Raw genomic sequence first — 18046 nt, 5'->3', positions numbered from 1 at the left:
CAGAAACAAAACAGGACTACAATCTTATTTGTTTCACCAGTTTCTTTAATTCATTAACTAACTTCTAAGGGATGGGTTCTGTTGAACTCTGGACTGTGTGTACCATGCTTAGGGAGGAAGATGTTGACATACCTGGCTCCTTGACAGATGTATAAGTTAGTATCATGCATCCATCTATTGAATTCTATGCAAGGCAATCTCCTCGAATCACATCTGATTTTCACTTTAAGTTGATGTTTAAAGTAAACAACCAGATCATGATTGAAGATAAACTTTCATGACACTTGTGATCCATGTCACTATTCTCGCTACGACTGGGTTAGCTAGAAAAAACATTGTCTCTCTAGACAGCGGTGTGACGATGTTGTCAATAACATATGCTAAATCAAAGAACACTCGATGCTCGGCATTGATGTGAGCTGTTAGCTCTAACATACTCCCAGACTTGCTGAACTTTGCAAAGGAAGCTTGGCTGTTTTTTTTTTTTTGTTTGTTTTTTTCTGTTCTTACAGTGCAAGCAAAAAGAGCTCAACTCTTAAGCCTTCTCTGCACAATTTGGCAAAGAGGAGTAGTGCATTCCGGACAAGTCATCAGGTTAGAGAATATTCAAAGTTGGTGAGAAAACCTTGCTCTGGTAACCAATATCACTGAGTAGATTGTGTCACCTGACCATCCCAGCTGTTTCTCCAATATCGGTATGTAATGAAGAGACAACAGCATAAAACTGATGTACCGACCAAGAAACCAGAAACGACTCCAAAAGCCTACCATTTACCTGCAGAGTTACCGTTGGCATACAATACAGAATGGGGCCAACTTGCAGAAGTTCAAATTAAAACTGGTGGCCTCTAGAACAGATCATAGGAAGTGATGGTTGACCCTATCGAAAACCTTGGACTGATCTAAGTTGATCAGTACAGGTTCAGTGTCATTTTCTGTTCCGTTTATGATTGCTGGCAACAACCTGCAAATGATTTGCAAAAAGTCTTGCCAGAATATTTAACTGTGTTTAGCAGAGTTATGAATCTATAGTTGTCTACATCTTCCTGCCTCACGATTCTGATCCTCTGTAATTTGTCCAGGGATGGAGTCCTGAGCAAACCAGTTGTTAAACATATCCTTCAGAATAAGATACCAACATTGGCAACAGCCTCAAGTAGAATTCGTAGGGCAAACCATAAAATTCTGGAGACTTGTTATAACCGACCTGCTTCAACCTAGTAATTATCTTGCGCTCCATAACCAAGCTATCACAGCTAGACGAGTCTACTAAATAACTCTCAAATGCAATAACTTATTTCTTGAGAAATGTCTAAATTATTGTTTGGCATCTGTGTCTGAGTGTAAACTTGATTATAAAATTACCTTTTCTATGTCGATACATTGAGTTAAAAATAAATAAAATAGGGTTCTGTTTATTTTTTTTTTAATAATTTTCTTTTTCTTTTTCAGAGAAATTATGTTTGGTTCAAAACCGACCACTTTTGGGTTTGGTGATACCTGTAAGTATATAATTAACATTTACAAATTTGGTTGTATTTATTGTAGACTATTATCTGCATTAAATAAATGGATAATACAAATTACTCATCTCAATAATAATTCCAATTGTTTTCTTTACTTTATCAAATTATCATTGATGAATAGTTTTTGTAGTTTTATCATTTTTAAATCTATCAACTAAGGTAGGAGTAATGCTCTTTGCAATATAAAATTCTATGAAGCACATAGATATACATACATACATACGAACCAAGAAAAAACGAAAACAAAATGAATATTAAAACTACACTGATAACGGAGTCTGAACTCCAAAATAGAATAGTATTAATATGTAAAAAAAAAAAAAAAAATTTTTTTTTTTTTTTTTTTTTTTTTTTTTTTTTTTTTTTTTTTACAGGCTAACAAAGATCTTGTTTTAAACAAATTATTTGTGCTTGGAAGATACATGTATGTTAAAGACTAGATATTAGCATTGCAGTACATAATTTTACATGGAGTCAACAAGCACATGTAAGCAATGAAGTGCCATTTTGATTTTTAAAAAATAATACTTATTTTGAGAAAAGACTAATAATCTATTGAATCATATTAACACATAGAATTTATATCCTTCTGTTTTCATAATGCTAGTTTTATTTTTCAAATATGAAGACTGAAGAACTAACTTATTCTTAATCAATAAAAGCACAATATTCTGTGATGAAATACAAAAAAAGCAAAATTATATTTAAGACTTTCTCAAGATGATTGGTTTTAAGAAACTGGAGACATATTTTTCACATAACAATCATCATGAACCGCATCTTCCGCTTGGTGCGGATTGCGAACTCATGACTTAATTTTGGCCATTCCTTCCAATCCAGGGCAAGTTGGTTGATGGACGTCCAACTGTAAAGAGATGTCCAATCAAAAGCATTTTCTTTCCACCTTCTCTTTGGTTTTCCTCTACTTCTTTTTCCTTCTAACATACCTTTAAAGCATAACTTTGACAGGTCAATGGTTGAGCATTTGGCATGACAAACATGCTACATATTGTATTTATTATATGTGAGCTACAACATTTATTTAGAATACTTTTTTCCTATGTACTTAATAAACGGGAAATACATGCTAAATTGTAATTTTGTTCTGGGATTGAGTTTGATTATTGTAATTTTGAGTAATTTATAATTAATAGAACAAGTCTCCCATTTCTCTCAAATTTCAGTCTTTCTCTTGCCACTCCCCCCCTTTCCCTAATATTTCTTGTCTCTTGTTCTGTCACCTTTTAAATAGCATGCTCAGTTGATATTTTATTTTAATTTATTTAATCATGTAACTTGTAAACAGCTCAGTAAATGAAGTTCAAAATGGTTTGAATTATGCAATTATTTTTAGTGATTCAAATGTTATGAAAACTTAAAGCTCTGAAATTTGGGGTTCAAAATTAACATTTTATGCAAATCCTGAAATCCTTAACTAATTGACAACAATTCAGTAATTTTGTCACCGTTTATTTCTGGAACAATTTGATAAAACTTAATGTTTTTTCCTGCATTCAAATTATTGTAAACCATTATTTAGAGAATAAATATTAGTGGCTTTTTTTGTTTTTGTTTTTTACAAGAGTATTTTCATTAAAACAATGCATGTATATACACACGTAGTATTTAAATAACATTGGGCTTTTTAGATACTTTAACTGTCACTAAATGTGCTGTTAATTCTAACATTATTTTGCACATTTCTATACATTGTTTGAACAACCTTCAACTACTTTACACAAAGCCCATGAGACAACCTCTTTTAGCATTTTCTCCAACGCTTTCTCCAAATCCACAAGGTACTGGATATGACCTTAAACTATCACCGATGATGAGGCTCCAGCTTGCGGGCTTTGGGGAGTGTGTAGTTACCCTTTAATTGCCTTTGCTCGCAGGTCCACTGACCCGGAGTGGTAGTATCTGTTAGGGTCCCAATTATGGGTTAAGTAGAAACCGACTTGAAAAAAAAATATATGTATATTCTATTAAAAACTTTTTCTTCAAAATAACTGGATTCGGTATTAAATAACCCGAAAATGGCATTTTATGATATGCCATAAAACAAAAACAACCAACCAAATCCACAAAATCAAAATACAGGTTCTTAGATATTTTTCTTATAGCACCAGTGGTACTTCTGTCAGGCATAAAACTAAACCCTATTTAATTTCTGCTTATCTTATGTACTGCTAAGAACAACTAAAAGTTTACATCATTCTCTTGAAAATTTTGGAAATATTGGATGCTATAATCAAAATTGGAGAAATAAAAAGAAAAAAATGTAATTCTTCAGAAAAGGATGTTGAATATGATAGACAAAGCTGAAATGTGTCTGTTTAAAGTTTGATGTCTTCTAACATCTGTAATATAAAAAAAATAGCATAAAACCTACTTACTTGAACATGATCCCCTTCAAAAATGTACAATACAATCGGTTAGCATTCATTTATTTTTTAGTATTAAATTTTTATTATCAATGAATTATAATTTAATAAACTCGTTTTCTTGATCTCTAAAACTTTGCTATTTTTCAGCCAACTTTGGGACCTCTACACCCTTTGGACAAAGTAAGTTTGTTTTCTTTTTTTTACTGATCACTAAAATATTTGTATATTTTGTGCCTTTTATAATGCCAAATAAGACAAGCTCTGGAAGATATGATGAAGGATTTCCATTTCCTGTGTCTGTATTAGAATCATTGTATAGTAAACAGTGGAATAGTTATCAGATTTATTCCCCACACACGCACATATATATGTATATATATATATATAAGTGGTAACTGTTAATGTAGTGAGAACAACACAGAAGGCGAATGATAACCTGTGATACTTACTTCATCAAGAAGTACAGGTATATGGGCAGTAACAAAAGGAAAGAATTGTTAAAAGCATGCAAAACAATCAACGATGTTAATGTGACATTCACCCCGTGTGGAAAATGTTCAGAGTAGGATTATGGAATGATACGCAAAAGTTCAAGTATCTCTATTTCTTAGGTGGTAGGGGTGAACACATTGTTGCTTATGAATAAGTTCTAATGGATTTTTATCGCATGCTATATCGGCGGATGAAATTTCCCGGGATTCTTCAGATATACAAGGTTCTAACGAGGTATCTGGGTGTAGAGGTTCAGCTTCCTGTGAGATAGTACCGTCATTAGTGTGTGGCAGTGTATCTTGCAGTTTTGGGACAAGTTGTCGCAGCGACACTGTTTCCTCTCTTCCAGTTGGGAGTCTAACATGGGCATATTGAGGGTTGCATTCCAGCAACTCGACTTCGTCGACAAATGGCTCGTATTTAGATAACCATAGGTTACGTTTCATCAGAACCGAACCTGGATTTAAAAGCCAACTGGGAAGAGAGATGCCAGATGTTGATTTACGGTTGAACTGGAATATCCTCTCGTGAGATGTAGCGTTAATAGCAGTATACAGTAAGGAACGGATGGAGTGTAAGGCATTGTGTAAACTGTTTCCTAATGAGATTGGCAACTTTTTCGACCTCAATGCTAGCGATATTGTTTTCCATAGGGTCGCGTTGAGTCGTTCCACCTGGCCATTTCCCTGTGGGTTATAGGCAGTTGTGCGGCTTGTTGCTACTCTCTTCTTATGCAGAAAGTCTGTTAGTTCTGTTGAGAGGAATGATGGACCTCTATCAGTGAATGAGGGAAGGCATGCCAAACAGTGAAAATAGTTGACAAACAATTTATGATTGTTTGTGAGGTTATATCTCGACAAGGAAAGGCAAAGAGGAAGCTTGAATATTCGTTGATGATTGTCAATAGATATTTATTTCGACCGTTAGATGTCAATGGGCCCTTAAAATCAACACTTAAGTGTTCGAATGGTTGAGTGGCTTTGATAAGCTTGAAATTAGTGGGATGGAAAAATCTTGGATTTAATTCTGCACAAACTGCACAATTTCCAATAGTTCGAATATCATCGATGGAATAAGGAAGATTACGCAGGTGTACAAAATGAGACCTTCGTGTTATACCTGGATGACACAATGAAACGTATAGGTCTTAAAGGCCTGTTGAGTTAGTCGAGGAGCGAACCATTCGAGAAAGTGTGTCCGCGGCTGCATTCTTTTTCCCAGGGCGATAGATTACGTCAAATGTGAGTACCGATAGTTCTATTCTCCAGCGTTCCACCTTTTCATTTTTTATTTTGCTTGAATGTTTCAGGTCGTACATGAATGCCACGGAACGTTGGTCTGTAATAAGCTTAAAGTTGGAACCAGTAAGGTAGTGATGCCATTTACGCACTGCCTCGATGATGGCATGTGCTTAACAGAAGAGTAGTGTTGTTCACTGACTGAAAGTGATCGAGAAAAGAAAGCAACTGGATGCCCATTCTGATTGAGAGTGGCAATCAGAGTAATGTCAGAGGCATTGGTTTCTACAGTAAGGGATATGCTGTGATCGATTATTGTAAGGGAGTTCTTCTTTAAGGTTGGAGAAATCGGTTGAGCAGGATTCTGGTAGAGGGAAGACTCGATTTTGTGCTAGATGTCGAATTTTGTCAGAGGAGCGAGGAATCCATTGAGCATAATATGAAAACCTATGATGACTCGCTGCTGTGATTTTGCATCTTGAGGTAGATGTCTTAAAGCCCAGAAGCGTTCAGGGTCTGGCTTTACAACTCCCAATGACACTTCATACCCTAAAAGGGTGATTTTCTCTGTTCGTATAATGCTTTTGTTCTCGTTGAAACTTATTGTGTTTCCTAGCAACATCTAAGAAGTGATTAAGATTTTCATCACGTTCTTTCATAGTACGACCACATATAGTGATGTTATCGACATATGCAAAAGTGTCGGTGATCTTCTCCCATTGTATTAGGTTGTCTATAGACCGTTGGAAGCATGATACGCCGTTTGTTACACCGAATGGAATGTAGCAGAATTGGTATAGGTTCCCACGGGCTTCAAAGGCTGTGAATTTCTTCTCTAGTATCTGTATTTGATGGTACGCATTCCGTAAGTCAAGGGTAGTAAAGACGGAATAACGAGCAATTTTGTGAACTAGATCATCAATTCTTGGTGAAGTGTAAGCATCAAGGTAAGTGAATCGATTGATGGTCCGGCTGTAATCAATGACAAGGCGCTTCTTGTGTCAGTCATTAGTGGTTACTAGTACCTGTGCTCTCCAGGGAGAGCGAGAGGGTTCGATAACACCGTCTTTTAGGGTGATTTTTTTTTTTTTTTTTTTTTTTTTTGTATGAAAACTTTATTCCATAACAACCTATATACCTGTACTTCTTGATGAATAAATTGTAGTGAGTGCCCTATGATATATATGCATATATTTGAACTAATGTAAGAATATACTTGTGGGGAAAGTGATCTGTAGATTTTACTTTTATTGATAGTTTGAAATAAAATATCCCCCCCCTCCTTTTTAAATTTTTTTTTTAATAACAATTTAAAATATTTTAAAACAAATAAAAAAAACATGCATACTTTCACACACACACACACACACATACATATATATATATATATATATATATATATATATATATATATATAGATATGTTATATAGGGGTCTTATTCAGAGAGAGTTTTATTACAAGTGATGCTGTAAGGGAGAGATGTTGAGAGACTTAGAGAGATTGTTGTGAGAGAGATTGTTCATTCCGTGTTCGTGTTATGACGATTCATATATATTAAAAATATGTTCATTCTTAGGTTAATAGATGTGTTGCTATGTGAAGCTCTCAGACAGTCTTAGTGTAGATATGAGATGTAGATTCACATTGTGGATATGAGATGTGTATGTCACGACATTTTATAACACAGACATATAATAACAATTCACTTTACCTTTTTGTAAGAATCACAAACACAAAGACGAGCTTTTATCAAAACACATGATGGGTTTACTTCTTCACGACCGGCCGTGGTTTTCTCATCAAGAATTCAAAGCTTCACATTTTAGTTTCAAAGTGACGTCTCGCTTCCTAGACGTTCGAATTCCCAGACCCTCTCTGACTTTCTCACTGACTGTCTCTCTAACTAACTCACTTCCTATATTGAGAAATCCATGCATGTCCGGCCTCGTGAGCAAAATTCACGTGTTTCAACATGCGCGACTTTGCACGTTTCCGACATTATGATTTCCCAATAACCTATTTTTTCTTTGATGTTTTTACAAAGGAATTCAACCTACATATCTAATTTATTTAACCTATTTTTATTATCCATATTCTTTCTAACAATTGAATAGTTTATTTATTATTTATTTCATCAGAATTAACAATTTACTGGACATTCCATTTAAACCTATTGTTCTTTAAAACTTATATCCAAGGTTCGATTTCTGCTTTCTCTCATTTTATTTTCATTTTAAGTAATCTCTCTATTTTTATACTTACATGAAAAGGGGACAGCCCTTATCATGTAACATATATATATATATATATATATATATATATATATATATATATATATATATATATAGTGTGTGTGTGTAACAAACTGAGAATATGAGAAGATAGCCATGGGGTGCGATATGTGCTATGCATATAATGAAGGTTCATTTGACAAAGATATCTGTAAATTATGAAGATTAGCCAAATACGTATCTACTAATTCATCAAATAAATTGAATTTCTATGCATTCACTAATCAAATGGGTCACTTTCCAATATTTTTAAATCCTCTTTTCAATTATTTCATTCAGTTGATAATTCAATCTTATAGTTAAAGATAATTTATTAACTGTCCAACATCAATTCATTTCCTCCTTTTGTATTTATATATATATATGAAGTTGTGCAAAAATGTTTGTTCAGCTTCAAAAGATCATAACTCCTTTCATAATAAACTTTATTAATTGAAATAAGAACCATTAGAATCAACTCATTTTTGCCAACGAGAAACAAGTTTATTTATTCTGTTAATATAAAAATCCGTAGTTCTGGAAGCAATGAAGTTACTGAAGGCCAATTTGGCATCATCTCGGGTTTTGAAGCATTTTTCACACAGAAAGTTGTCGAGATGCTCGTAAAAGTGATAATCAGTGGGTGAGAAGTCCGGTGAATGTGGCAGTATTGTAGCCCAATTCATTCAGCTTCTACAGGATCAGTTGAACAACATTTATGCAAGTGTTATCATGGAGGAGAATTGGTCGCTTCATATTGACCAATCGTTGGAGCTTCTGGTGCATTTTGTCAATTTGTTGGTAGTACTTCTTCGCCGTAATCGTTTCACACCAATTCAAGGCTTCAGGAAGAGTTGCAGAGCTTCTGCATCCAACTACTGTGCCGAATGTCCCCGGTTGTCGTAGAGAATCCACTTCTCATCACGCGTCTCAATCCGTTCAAGAAATGGGTCGTTTTTGTTGCGCAAAAGGATCATAGAAGACACCTCAAAAACGATTTTTTTTTTTTTTTTTTTTTTCCTGTTGACTGCAGTATGTTACTGGTTCTGTGCGATTCTATCTTCCCAGGCCATTCAGGAGATTAGCAATAAACAAAGCCCTTCTCAAAGAGAGAACTCTTTGAAAAGGGCTTTGTTTATTGCTCGAAGTTTCAGCGTGATGCTGAAAGACTGACTTTCCTGAGTTAAACCTTGACAGAAACTTTGAAAAAGCTGTTATATAAGAAATTAGTCTGAGGGGCTGCCAAAGACCCACTTATCAAGCATCTGGGGCTGTCAATGGAGGAGATCTGTTCCCAGTGGAGCTTGGTGCCAGACACCGGAATAATGAAGAATTCTGAAATCTCTCTGACCTGGCGACTATTCCGAAATGCCTTGACCTTAAACGCCATACAAAATGGTGCCAAATTAGTGAATTCACCTGAGTGGCCGACTGTCGGACATTAGCAGAAGGAACACCGGAACATGGTTTCTTCCACTGTAACGAACTCGGTCTGTACTGGCAGTATGTCAACAAGGTGACGGCATGCATCGATCCTGAACATCCTCACCCCTGAACGTTTCCATGGTTGTGCACAATGCCAGGCCACCATGGAACAGGAGAAACAGATGGTGTTTCTTGCAATTCTGGCCATAGCCAGAATGGTTGTATGGATGTTGAGACTAAATGAGAAGCAGGGGTTGAATCTTGGGCAAGTCAGGATCTGATCGCTTTCTTCAAACACCAACTGAAGGTCAGGATTGAAACTGATAAGAGATTACATCTTGTAGCTTTCGAAAGATGATGGATTAAGGCAGCGAGTTTGTGTGTACGAAGAGGAGCCTAGTTAGAGTAGTAATACACACGGACGAAAAAACGCTTTGGATAATCACAGATTTCAAGGTAGTTCTACTAAAATAGCCATATTTTTTAAACCAAAGCACTTCAAGTCTTCAAATTACTACTGTTTTGTTCGGAAATGAATATACTTTCAAATGAATTAATAAATATGAATGTACATTATATATTTTAAGAGTTTTAAGCAAATAAAGTGATAAAAATGTGAACGTCATAAAATGGCGTTTTCGGTAAGGTTTTGTAATGACCCCCCCTGTTTTCTAAAGGTCCGTACCGTGATTGTATGAAGAATTTCGTCATGAAATTTGGGAACCAATTAGAAGAGGTGTTAATCTTAATACTGTCAAGTGTCCGAAATATTTTTGACCATTTCTTTTTTTGTCGTGTTAAAAATAAGACTTTAATATGACGAGTATTGAACATTTTGAAAAAAAAATTCTTCGGACACCCAGTAGTAAGTAAATCAATCTTTTTACTATCTTTATCAATTAAAAGTATTGTTTTATGTTGAGTAGGACCGCGGTAATTGATAATTTAAAAGGACCTACCCGAAAAAAAAATTGTTTCTAATTATCGAATTTGGTCAAATGAAGTTTAAGCAGCAGCAGCAGCAGCAGCAGCTCCAGCCTGTAGAATCAGCGATAGCACAGTTATAAACAAACACGCGTTCTTTAATTTTTATTCAAGAACGAATTAAGAAAAACATGAAAATATGAATATAAATGTTATTATGTTTAATTAGAGCTATTTTGTTATCAGAATAACATTAGTTTAGAACTATTCGGTTTTCAGAATATATAATAACAACAATCCTAACCAATTCGGCATTATAAATCTGTTGCAATTTCTCACAAATCTCGTCAAATTTAAAAACATGGTTAAAAAAACAAAAACTTTTGTAGATATATAGCTTGCATGCACTTTTATTCTTTAAATTAGTTTTGAACAGCGAATTAAAACAATGTTTTACTGCGAACAGCCACAAATGTTTTTTTTTCAAAATCAAAATAAGTATCAAAATCTCGTTTATACATAGATTCGAAAAAGTTGTCAAAAAACAAATATATAACAAATAAATGTTATCAAAGGCAAGATAAGTTACTTTTCTACCAAACTGGATATATTTTTTGTGTTTTTATTCAATGTAACATGTTTATTCAGCTCGAAAAAAATACAGTGTTTACCGTAGAAAATTAAAAATGGCGCCCGGCCCGACTCTCTTTGACACGGTAAGTTTGTAGAAAAGGAGTTAAAAATAAAAAAAAACTATACAAAATACTGTTAAAAACTCACCGAATATATGTCAGCCTATGTCACGGTAACATATATTGAGCGAGTTTCTAGCAGTATTTTGTTTACTTTTTTATTTTTAACTCTTTTCCCCAAACTTACCGTTTCAAGAGAGTCGGGCGCCATTTTAAATTTTCCAAAACATCGATAAACACTGTTTTCAAGCTGAATAAACATGTTACATTAAATAAAAACACTAAAAAATTATCCAGTTAGGTAGAAAAGTAACTTGCTTTTGATAACATTTATTTGTTATATATTTGTTTTTTTGACAACTTTTTTGAATCTATGTGTATAGTAATACAAACCCTCAAAATCTATATCAATATTCTTGAAATTTTAAAAGCAGTTAGAAAACACATCAAACTACAATTAGGAAGCTTTTTATTTCGTTATTTTTTTTCTACTTATTAAGCGAAAGATATTTTTACAACCTGCTCCAGCGTAGTATAAACGGCCTATGGAATTAACACCTTCAACCTCGAAAATAGAAATCAACAAATTTTTGAACGCTCTTTTTGAAAAAAAAGCTCTTAACTTCACCTCTAATACAAATTATGTGTGGCAAGTCTCCTCCTAAAACACTCTTTAACCCTAACAATAACACTAAGTTCGAGTGGCAAGCCCCCCCCCCCAACAAAATACCTCTGTAAGCCACATACAAGCATCTAAAACAAACAAACAAAAAATAGATCCTTCCTTAAAGAAAAATACACATAAAAATAAATTGGTTAACTGTCCTAAAATGCTAGAACGGCCAGGAAATGATGAATTATTTTACATTAAATTTTTGTGAAACTAACCGCTCCCCCCTCTAATATTGTTTTTGTTAGCTTTGTCTCTGTCAAGTTTTCAGTATGTTCACACATAATTTTCCTTAGCCCTACAATTAATTCAAAGTCCGAATGGCAACCCTCCCCATATTCTCATTGCATAGAAACCCTCTTAAAACTACACATAATCATCTTAAAAAAAAAAAAAAAAGCATGCATATTTTCCCATAGAAAAAAAAAACAGTTAACTGCCCTAAAATGCTAGAATGACCTGTAATAGGAAATTATTTTACATTCAATTCTAAAATAATTTGTTTATCTTTCATTAAAGTTTTTCATGGCATTTTATACATAATTTCCTAAAAAGGTAGAATCACATTTTGGAGGGGTGGTCAGAAGGAGTTGAGTGGGGTTAAACAGAAGGTGTTAATCTACAATAATACCAAAGAAATATTGCAATATATTCATTTTTAAATGGTCTTATGTTTAGATTTAAGTTTTTTGTACATAAAGCACATTACAATTCAACTTTGAGTTCTCCAACTTCTTTTCTGTTTATGGATACATGGCATTTTTAAGGAATTGCTGCATATTTATGCACATTTACTGCAGATTATTTGGAAACCATAAACTTTGGGAGATTTTCAGTTGCATATTCTGATTCCTTGTACAAAAATACACTTATATGGTAAATTTCATTTCTTAGTCTTGTGTTTTAACAAAGATATGACATTTTTACTGAAAAAGTAGTGTAAAAAATGTGACGAAACGCATATGGTCTTAAAGAGGGAAAAATATCCAAACGTGTGAGGCACAAAAATAGCCATAACTTCCTTAATTTTAATCAGATTTTAAAAATTTAAAAAGATTCTTTCTTAGCTCATCAAGCTCTTTCTATGCATACCAATATTGAAATATTTCAAGCTATTTCAATTTTTTCATGTGTATTGCTAGTTAGAGTATGTGTTCCCTGCCTTTTACAAAGTGAGTATTTTGAAACGGGTGATTGAAGATGGCATTCTTTATATATATATATATATATATATATATATATATTATTTTTTTTTATTTTTATTTTTTTTTTTAAAACAGTAATCTATATACATGCATGTTTCGGGGCCCTACCCCTCTTCAGCGTAGCTTGACTGTTATTAGGAACCTCCGGACCTTATGTATTTCAGTCCAGCGTCTTAATCCATTACGCTATGATGCCAGACCACAATTTACTGTTTAGTTTTTATCATTTATATATATCTATATAATACTAAAAGTCTATGTTTGCAATCAGATTTCCGGTTTTCAACATCCGGTTGCGCATGCGTAAATAGCAACGTCTTCAATCCGTTATTCCAATTCCGGAATTTTTATATCGCTTTTAATACAAACAATTTCATTTAATTTGATCAAATAGTTTTTTGTTTTTTTTTCAACACTCCTACTCCCTCTGTTTTCGTTACGTACGCGAGAAATCTTTAATTCATGTCATTATAAATAAATAATTTTATAAAATCAACCGTAGTTTTTTTGTTTTTTTTTAACGGCTAAAAACATTCAACTTCGTGAAGTCTGTCGCAGTTTCAAAGAAAACACCTCTCACTTTCACTCTCATAGATTTCAACACTCCTACTCCCTCTGTTTTCGTTACGTACGCGAGAAATAGTTACGTGTATGTGTGAGAGAGAGAAAAAGGTAACCGATGTAAAACTGGATAGAGTTATCCCCCTTAACTAATGCAGACCTTTTTACTAGAGGGCGTTATTACAAAAATATTTCTTTTTCTTCTTCCCATGTTTTTTAAAGTCGTCTGCTTACATTTCCAAACGGAAAGCTGAATCGGTAAATGCACACATTTCTATTACATTAAATAGTGTTTTCCTTTACACAATGGGTACTGAATGTTTGCTTAAATTAAATGAAAAAAGTTACATTTTATTTTCATTTTCTATTTAAAAAGCCATTATTAACATGTGGAGAGTGTTTTTTTTATTATTCTGTACTTTCAACTAACAATTTCATTTAAAAGATGATATATCAAAATTTGAATTTAACTATAATAAGGATTATGATACCTGTTCAGTGCATAAGTATGACCAACCACTTATAATTCAGTGACTGTAATTAAAAAAAAAATAACAATTATAATAAACAGAACGACTCATAGAAATCTATCTATATTCTTTTTTCATTTTAATATACTTTCATAGAAATGCTTCTGTTATGTAAAAAAAAACTATTTTCTTTATGCCACAAGTGTCACGCTCATACATGAATTCCATAGCTAATATAACGTACTGACCCAACGGGTTACGGGTGGTCTAGTATATATATATATATATATATATATATAAAATTTTTTTTTTTTTTTTTTTTTTTTTTTTTTTTTTTTTTTTACGATATTATTGTTAGCGTCTCCACCTTGGTAATCGGGTGTTTTTTAGAAAGTTGCTCTTAACACATTTTATTACTGTTCTTGAAGGAGATATTGTTTTTAAAAGAGACTATGCACCCCTATAATATTTTTAAAAATTATTTTTAACTCTTCCTTAAAAAAATAAGCTTTATCACGGAGTCAAGATACGAAAAACAAATTTATTTAAAAAAATGCTCTAATTTTAACAATTTTTTGTGTTATTACAAAACAAAAATAAAGAAAGAAAACACGTATTATCAAAGAAAGCAATTATTTTATTTAGAAGAATTAATTCAGCTTAAATAATTTTTATGTTATTACAAAACAACAAAAGAAAACACGGTCTTATATAATTTTGGTACCGTGCTGAAATAATATTATTTTGAAAGCCATTCTTAACATCGGGAGGGGATGGTATCGTTTAAAAATCATTTCGGGGGCACTTGTGCAGTACTTAAAAATATACAAATTTATTTTGTTTTGGAGGTGGGGGAGGCTCGTTTTAAAACTATATCTACCTCAGTATTTTCTTTAATTTTTGGACATTTTTTGTTAAAAATTATTTACTAAGTAATGTCGAGTGTGACATTACTTGTTATTTCTTTTTAACTAAATAAACTCTTTAAAATAAGTTTAAACACCAAAATCTTATAAAGCTAGGTAGAAAACGAAAGCTTAGAAAAATCAATTTAATTTTTTTAAAACAATAAACATGTAAAAATATTAAAAATATTATGGGATGTGCATTATTACCTAAAAATATACAAATTTATTTTCTTTTGGAGGAGGGGGGGGGCTCGTTTTAAAACTATATCTACCTTAATATTTTCTTTAATTTTCTATTTTTGAGCAATTATCCTCCCAGGACGTGATCCTCTTATGTCAGACATTTTTTGTTCATCATAAGTAACACTCGACATTACTTTTTTTTTTTTTTTTTTTTTTTTTTTTTTTAAACTAAATAAACTCTTTTAAATAAGTTGAAAGACCAAAAACTTTCAAAGCTAGGTAGAAAACTAAAACTTAGCAAAATTAATTTAATTTTTTTAAAACAATAGTAAACAAATAAAAATATTTTTTTTTTTTTTTTAAATATTATGGGATGTGTATTCTCTTTTAAAGACAATATCTTCAATAACTGTTATAAAATGTTTTCAATCGATATTTATTCAATAAGGGACTAGTTTTCCTACCTAGCAAAAGGGGACGAGTTTTCCTAAATTCAAATAAACGCAGCACACATGGAGAGGGGGGGGTAGTCTCTTTAAAAATATAGTGAAAATATTTTAATGTGTTGAAAACAAAAGTAAATACTTGTTTTTAAAATGGATGAGGAATTGAGGCTTAAGTAAAAGGAAAGAAGCCTAGCCCCGTCTGTAATGTTTGTTTTGTTTCTATTTATTCACTTGTGCCATTCTTTTCAATTTCTTTTTCTTTTCTTTTTTTTTTTTTTTTTTTTTTTTTTTTTTCAAACGGTTATTTTATGTTGTTTTTCTTTTTGAAAAGGCTTTGGAACTCCAGCTTTTGGTAGCCAAAACACAGCTACTGGAGGTTTATTCGGATCTCCAGCCACAACAACTTCTGGAGGGTTATTTGGTACACAACCAACATTTGGACAACCCAGTTCTGCATTCTGTAAGTTCTCATTTTTTTTTTTTTTTTTTCTATTAAAATGGGTCGCATTGACCTTGTCTTTATTTTACACGAAAAATTTTATTTTTACTAATTGTACTTACCTGACAATCCTTTGAAGTTTTTTACTTTTTTATCTTTAGTTTTCTCCTATAGTTTTAAATTGAGCTACCCCTACCTCAATAATGGTTATTTGTCCTAAGTCCTTAAACAAAGAAAAGAGAAATGAGGGATCATTTTGTTAAATTAAGGCAGTCCTTTTCATGCCCACCACAAATCGATTTTTTTTTTTAAGTATTCAGATTTTGATTAACACTAAAATGAAGAAGTCCTAGATAGAAACAATTTTAATTTTTGTCTCAATCCAGAATGTCCTGCTTTATCAAAAACCAACCTTTTTTTTAATTCTGCCTTCTTAGAAAGGCAAGTAAATATTTAATATTTTTCTTAAAGTTCGCTCAGAAAAATGAATTCATTTATTTGCTTTAAAACACTGGAAATTTTTTTTTTTAAGGAAACTGAAAACCCATTCTAATACGATTAACTTCATAAGTTTTAAAAAAATGAGGATTTTAAAGTTTCTCGGTACATTATGCTACTGCAATTTTATTTTGATATTTGAGTTATATAGTAAATTTTCAAAATGTAAAAGAATAAATAAATACAGTGGACTGCAAAAATGGCACAAGTGGATAAATAGGAAAAAATGGTACAAATCAAGGGCAACTTGTTAATAGAAAATTTCTGCCTACTAGTCTTAAAAGATGGGATGTAGCTCACTCCTCTTCATATTTAAAGATCATTACTTATAAATATATATTTACCCCTATTGTTTTCAACCAAATAAAATACTTTTCTAAAGTTGAAGTAGTTCTTTTAAATAGAGCAAAATTTGTTTTATTTCTTTATTTTAAATAAATCATTTCTCTTTCAGTAATTTATTGATTTTTAGTTTTTCTGTGGCTTTCTGCACACTAAATTATAACTATTTGTGAATAAAAATGATATTGGCATAAAAAGGACAAGTCCAGGAGTAGAAAAACTTACAGTATTGTACATACCCTCTCTGTGAAATGAGATTCTATTTTTCTTAGATGATTACATGTGAACATCCTGAAAAACTTGCAGGGGGAGGGGGGGGGGCTAGTTCCAGAACATAAAATGAGCCAGTTTTCCAAGCCGTTCTAATGATTAGAGCAATTAACCTTTTCATTTTTCTCTCTCTTTATGGAAAATAAATTTTGTGCCTTTTTACTTAAGATGATTAAGTGACCTTAGAACTTTGCCTAACATTTAGTTAACTGCCCTAGAATGGCTTGCAAATGAGGGATTATTTTAATTTGACTAGTAATGCACATTAAAAAAAAAAAATTGAAATGGCTTAAAATATTTCAATAATAGCATGCATATGGAAAGAGCTTGTTGAGATAATGAATCTTTAAATTTTTTACAATCCGATTTAAAATTAAGGAAGTTATGACTATTTTTGTGCTTCACATGTTTGGATGTTTTTCTCTCTCAAGATCATATGCATTTCATCACATTTTTTACACTTTTTCAGTAAAAATGTTATACCTTTTGTTAAAACATTAGATTAAGTAACGAAATTTGCCATATAAGTGTATTTTTGTGCAAGGAATCAGAATATGCTCCTGAAAATCTACAGAAATTAATGGTTTTCAAATAATCTGCAGTAAATGCACATAAACATGCTGCAATTCCTTAAAAATGCCGTGTATTTATTGAAAGAAAAGAAGTTAGAGAACTCAAAGTTGAATTGTAATACATTTTATGTACAAAAAACTGAAATCTAAACCCAGAATTGTTTAAAAATAAAACATTGCAATATTTCTTTGGTATTATTGTAGATTAATACCTTCAGTTACTGCGTCTCCCATCTGACCACCTCTCCAAAATGTGATTCTACCTTTTTAGACAATTACATATGAACACCCTGAAAAACTTTAATGAAAAATAAACAAAATTATTTTAGAATTTAGTGTAAAATGATTCCCCATTTTGAGCCATTCTAGCATTTTCAGGCACCATTTTTTTTTCCATGGGAGATAAATCCTGTGCATTTTCTTTTTTTTTAATTTTTTTTTTTTTTAATAATTTGTTCTGGAATAAAGTTAACAAAAACTGTTTAATAGTATTGCTGCTACGGATAGTTTTTCAAAAATAGAAATGA

General features: G+C 32.2%; 1 protein-coding gene across 4 annotated transcripts in view; it reads left to right on the top strand.

Annotated features, from left to right (window-relative positions):
- Positions 1–18046, top strand: part of LOC145268230 (nuclear pore complex protein Nup98-Nup96-like) — a 153955-nt gene that overhangs the window by 40648 nt on the left and 95261 nt on the right. For all 4 annotated transcript variants that reach the window (XM_080123548.1, XM_080123550.1, XM_080123551.1 and 1 more), the window contains 3 exons: positions 1453–1502; positions 4061–4093; positions 15730–15858. In XM_080123548.1, coding sequence (XP_079979674.1) covers positions 1460–1502; positions 4061–4093; positions 15730–15858 — 205 coding nt within the window. In that variant the 5' untranslated portion in view covers positions 1453–1459. The remainder of the gene's footprint in view (positions 1–1452; positions 1503–4060; positions 4094–15729; positions 15859–18046) is intronic.

This window comes from Euprymna scolopes, chromosome 43 (assembly GCF_053919585.1).
Source record: "Euprymna scolopes isolate OS-2025 chromosome 43, ASM5391958v1, whole genome shotgun sequence".
In the NCBI taxonomy this organism is placed as follows: domain Eukaryota; kingdom Metazoa; phylum Mollusca; class Cephalopoda; order Sepiida; family Sepiolidae; genus Euprymna; species Euprymna scolopes.
The sequence above is the reverse complement of the archived record's forward strand: the minus strand, read 5'-3'. Positions and strand labels throughout refer to the sequence as shown.